Below are 5,910 nucleotides of genomic sequence, written 5' to 3' on the forward strand. Positions count from 1 at the left end.
AAGTACTTTATGATCCCTTCATTAATTAATTAAGTTACCTAATTAACAGAAAAAGATGGAAAGGACAAAGCCCAAAAGCTACCAGTCTTCTTCATTAGTCAGATTCACATTTCATAATCATCTCTACTTTTTTTTGATTTATTCTTTTCCACTTCACTAACTCCTCCTCTCATTCACACCCGCCTTTTTCGTCCCTCTTCATCACTTCCCCCATGTGCCAAGCCCCCTATATATGAACAACTTCAACAAGATTTCTCTGTTTCGGGGACCCTTTGAGATCCTGTACTTGATAAAGTTGTTAATAATAATACATGTGAACATCTTAGTAAGGGCCTGCTGATGCGGTGAGGCGGTGCCTTGATGTGATGCTACTCATACTGCAGTGAGATTTGCAGCAGTGAACTCACATGTGAAGAAGATGATGATGATCATGAGGGCTTTCATCTTCTTCATTTTTGTCATTATTCTCAACTCAATCCCAGCTCAGTCTCGCCCCGGAGATCCTTTCAAGTCCATCTTGGGTATGTTCAGTGATCGTTAGCACATTCTTGGTAGGATTGAAAATGGTTTTCTATTGTGATAAAGATTGGTTCTTGACATGTAACTGGGAATATTGTTGCATTTCTTGGGGGATATAGCAACTGGGTTTGGGATATTTTCATTGGTACGGTGAAAGGGGTTCTTGAAATATGATAAAGTCCATCGTATGTTCGTTTATTGATCTTTAAGATATTCCTTTTAGGATAAAAATTTCTAGAATGAAAACTGGGACTTTATTGTTTCCTTGGTGGTTTTGGCGACTGGGATTTTGATATTTTCATTGTTCTCAAATTTATATGGAGTGATGTGGGATTTTTGCAATGAGCTAAAGTTTTGTTGTTGATGGGTTTTTGGTTATTTTAGGTATTGCAGTGCAGAAATTGTTCTTGAATTGATCGATAATTTGATCAATTTTGATGACTATGGAAGTTAGAGAACTATTTGTTTCGAGCATGTTGATTGTCATGGCAATTTTTTTGCAACAATCATTTGTTACAGTTGTCGTTTTTGCTTTTGCTGTTTGTTGCTATAATTCAGGTTCCTTTTGTTTCTTTTGTTAAGATTTAGACAAAATTCCTAATTTGGTCAATTTGTGTTGCATATCTTGCCAACTGCCAAGGCAATTTGATATAGTTCCAAAACTGTTTATATTTTCTGAAAGTGCTTATGAATGGATGTTTTTGGCGGTTCTGATGTTCTGCTATTTGTGAGAAACGGCTGTATTCAAAGAAAGGAGAATCTTTGGAATTGGTAAATTTTCTGTTATAGGTAGTTCCAGAAATGTTTTGATTCGTTGATGCAAATTTTGTTGTTTGTTTTGTCCTTTTCTTCTTAATTGAGCTCGTCCTTTTCCTATGTCGAGTTTCTATGAGGTAATTATCTTGAAATATGTAGGTGAAGAGAATTTGGGGTCATGGAAGGATGGAATATTAAGTGCAGCTGCTGCAGAAGCACCAGAGCCTTATAATGATGGGCATATGAGCATGCTTGTATTGGCTAAAAACAGGACAAACAGGCCAGATATACTTTCTGGTTTTAGGAAATATAGAGGTGGATGGGACTTTGGCAATAAGCATTACTGGGCTGTAAGCTTTATCTTTCTTCTTTTTCTAGTTGCTTATTCTGTCTCTAGAAGAAATGTTATAATTTGAAACTTTGCTCCACTGTACCTTTGTCTACATAAGTGAATTTTCTTTGTTAGTCATGCTTGATTTGCTAATCCAGCGAACATAAAAAATGTAAGTCAGATGGCATATCATAAAATATCTGGAATCAATCATAGAATGCAATATATTGGTGCTTTTAATTCCTCTAATGGGTTTTGAACAGAGATTCTCTCCCTATATATATATATATTTATATATGTATATGTATATGTATATGTATATGTATATGTATGTATGTATGTATGTATGTATATTTCATTCTTTCTAACTGTGGTGAGAACATATACTGTCAACTAGGATTCAGAAATTAATCTTCAAGAAAGGCAACAAGAAGAGGTTTTGCTCTTTTAATTTTTCATTATATCGTTCCAATTTGTGGCGGGCGGTTATGTAGTTGTCTTTCTGTAAAAGGATGAGTTTTTTTGTGCTTACTAAATCAGATAGTGTCAAGTGTCTCAATACCTGTTAACGGGAAATTCATCCAATGTGACGTAGTTTTAGATAAGCTAGGAACACCAATTTTAAAGGTTGTCCAGGACTGCAATTGCTGGTAACTCCAAAGTGTGTCTTGTGGACTGATATAGGTATTCATTTGTTCATACTAGTGAGAAGTTACATGTCCTGGACTATCTAGAATGTGGTTACTTGGTTAAGGCGTTTATAAACTGATATTTTCCCCCTCTGACATCCCCTTAGGAACCTAAAACAGCTTAAGCAATCTGGTAAAAAAATCAAGCTGCAATTATGCTCCCAAAGATTCTGGAATTGTTCTGAAAGGTCTTTAGTTGATTAGAGTTAAGCTGGCATATGACTTGAAATGAATCGGGGAACATTACCAAAGACACATTTCGATAGTTAATCTCAGATTTTTTTGGTGATAAGGACACGTCGATAGTGTACGAAATTATCATGTTTCTAAGCTTATGCTTTTGGGATGCTATGTTTTTTCCCTTTTAACACAATTGGTCTCCTCTGCATGGTTGCTATACTTTAAGTGCACTAAATCATTTTTTTGGAAATGATTCATGCACACTTTCATTATAGAGAACCAAGTGAATTCATGCTTTTCTAATCAGGATTTTTGACTGTTTTGTACAGTCTGTTGGGTTCACGGGAGCTGCTGGTTTCATTCTTGCTGTGCTCTGGTTTGTCTCATTTGGCTTAGCTCTTCTGGTGCATCATTGCTGTGGATGGAGGATAGATATCAATGGCAGCAAATCATGTCGTTCAGAAAGAATCTGTTTGATATTACTCGTTTTCTTCACGTGTGCTGCAGCGTAATTTTTTCCAAACTCAAACTCAGTGTCAGAAATGTTCACTCTAGAGTTCTTTTAGTTACTCTTAAGATCAATCAATCACTTAGAACATATATGGCCATTATGTTATGCTTTCATATCTTGGTGAATGAAATCTGAAATTCCTTGTCATTTCCAGTCTTTTAAGGGTTTTGGGGTTTCTTCATATGCAACAGAAATATGGGTAATTTGGTTGCAGGAGAGTTAATAAGTAAACCAAATATTCCTTTCGATTTCTTTTGCTTTGACCTTCCTTTAATAAAGCAATTATGGATGAATTTCTCGGTTATGAATTCTTTCTTCTTTCAGCCTTGGTCTAACATTTCGTCTGATGTTACCAGGATTGGATGTATTCTTCTTTCAGTTGGACAGGATGAATTCCACGGTGAGGCATTGAATACTTTGAGTTATGTTGTAAATCAGTCTGACTACACAGTGGATACACTAAGAAATGTCACCGAGTATATGGCTCTTGCCAAGACAGTCAATGTGGCCCAGCTTTTCCTCCCTTCCGATGTCAAAAATGACATTGACCGGTTGAATGTTGAACTGAATGATGCAGCAGATACTCTGGAGGCAAAGACAGATGAGAACTCTGGGAAAATAGAGAGAGTGTTCAATACTGTGTATGATCTACTTTAATTGTATTTTATTTTTTCTTTCTGTGTTGAACTGTGCTGATATTTGGATCTATTTGACAGAAGGTCTGCAATGATAGCAGTTGCAGTTGTGATGCTTCTAATATCCGTATTGGGTCTTGGTATGTATACATGGACCATATCTTGTTTTTAATCTTTTCTGTCTGTCCGCTTGCTATAATTTTTTTTTTTTCCGGAAGGTGGGGGGGTGGAGTTTGGTTGGGGTGGAAGAAACAGAGAAGGGGTGGACAAATTTCATCATTGGTTGTCAGTGTGTGGCTTGTCCTATTGTCTTTTACTGATATAATTTATTTTATTGCAGTCCTGTCCATACTTGGCCATCAACATGCAATTCACATGTAAGTTTCACTTTCCCTCCATCCATCCCACCACACTATTTTGTGCATGGGAGGTGTATTTATATTAGCCTCTTTGAAAATCTTTGCAAATTCGTTTTTGTCCTGTTTTATGTGTACTATTAGTAGTCTCACGACTTGGCTAACTTTTACAGATTTGTTGTTAGCGGATGGTTACTTGTTGCAGTTACTTTTGTTCTCTGTGGAGTATTCATCATACTTAACAAGTAAGCATTAACTCTCATGACTCACTTGCACTTCATACTTTCAATTGTGGTTCCTCAAGAAACCATGCATGCATGAACTCATGTTCCATTACATTAAATTTATAAAAGGTATTTGATGATGACTATTGATTTTCTCAAGTCTCTATGCTTATCCTTCCGCTCTGCTCTGTCTCTTCAAAATTCTTTGATGGGTCAAGATGATCTTTTTTTTTTCCTTGAATCATATGTTCAAATTTTGGTCTTTTAACAAATTTCTTAGTGCAGCTAAAATGAACAAAGCTTAAGCAAATAATAACAGGGTCCAAGTCTTGGCTTAGAATTCCATTTGTCTTATCTTTATCTCAGCAGCTTGAAAAATAATTCTTATTAACCATGTCACCTGTACTCCCACATCAAGATTACTAAAGAAACGGTTGAGTCAGTGTAGATAGGACTAGTTCCATTCCGCAGAGATATCTTTTTGATCTTTCATATTCATGCATGCATTGGACGCGAAGTTTGATCTGGAGGAGAGGTGCTTATTGAAAGGTGTTTTTGTGTTTTCAGTGCAATAGCTGACACCTGTATGGCCATGGGGGAATGGATGGATAACCCTCATGCGGAGACTGCTCTGAGTAATATCCTTCCCTGTGTTGACCAGGCAACAACAAATCAGACACTGTTTAAAAGTAAACAAGTTGTCGGTGATATTGTAAATATTGTCAATGCATTTGTAGACTCCTATGCAAATTCAAATCCTCCTCGTGAAGCTAACAATTATTACTACAACCAGTCGGGGCCTGTGGTGCCTCATCTTTGTCATCCTTACGACTCTCAGCTGCATGACCGCAATTGTTCAGATCAAGAAGTTTCTATGGCAAATGCTTCTGTTGTAAGTGGATGGCAATCTTTGAGTCCTAACGTTCTTGGGCTAGAAAAACCTGCATCTCAAAGTTAGCTAGTGAAAGCATTAGAAATTAATTCAATCTGAAACTTCTGACTAAGCCCTCTGAAATTGTTGTTGTGTTACTGCTTATTAGGTCTTCTTATCACTCACCGAAATTCTCCTAAATATTCAGGTATGGCAGGACTACACTTGCACAGTATCACCAGACGGGCTGTGCAGCAGTGTTGGGAGGTTGACACCAGATATGTATGCGCAAATGGTGGCAGCACTTAACATCAGCTATGCTCTCCAACATTATACACCTCCGTTGCTAAGTCTTCAGAACTGTAACTTTGTTCGTGATACATTTAGAAATATTACCTTGAACTACTGTCCTCCATTGGAGCACTATCTTCGAGTTGTAAATGCAGGATTAGCTATGATCTCAGTAGGGGTCATGCTCAGTCTTGCGCTGTGGATTCTTTATGCAAACCACCCCCAAAGGGAGGAAGTGTTTGCGAAGTTCTCTTTACGAATAAAAGGGAGCTGCAATGATACGAAAACCCGCAGTAGCCATGTCATCGATTTAACCACAAGAAGTCCAGCTCCAGGAACTGGAGTTTAGACTAAACTAGTTTTCCTGTTAGATTTAGAAGTAAGGTAGATGATTCAAGGAGATGAGATTTGTTTCCTCTCTTATCTGACAGGCAGGCTCAAGATGGGGCGAAGCACCATTTGAGCCGGTAGCTTGTTGCTATAGCATTGTAACTCTACTAAAATTGTACAGTAAAGTTTATATTTTTGGCCATCTTTTGATATTATA

The 5,910-nt window shown here is 37.2% G+C and overlaps 1 protein-coding gene across 1 annotated transcript; it reads left to right on the forward strand.

Annotated features, from left to right (window-relative positions):
- Nucleotides 1–251: 251 nt before the first annotated feature.
- LOC113753285 lies at nt 252–5,910 on the forward strand. Its single transcript, XM_027297399.1, has 9 exons — nt 252–521; nt 1,435–1,625; nt 2,805–2,983; nt 3,343–3,627; nt 3,703–3,761; nt 3,962–3,998; nt 4,151–4,222; nt 4,769–5,093; nt 5,281–5,910. The coding sequence occupies exons 1-9, from the start codon at nt 419–421 to the stop codon at nt 5,710–5,712; spliced, it is 1,683 nt and encodes a 560-aa protein (XP_027153200.1). The 5' UTR covers nt 252–418; the 3' UTR covers nt 5,713–5,910.

The sequence above is a fragment of the Coffea eugenioides genome, chromosome 11, assembly GCF_003713205.1.
Source record: "Coffea eugenioides isolate CCC68of chromosome 11, Ceug_1.0, whole genome shotgun sequence".
Taxonomy (NCBI): domain Eukaryota; kingdom Viridiplantae; phylum Streptophyta; class Magnoliopsida; order Gentianales; family Rubiaceae; genus Coffea; species Coffea eugenioides.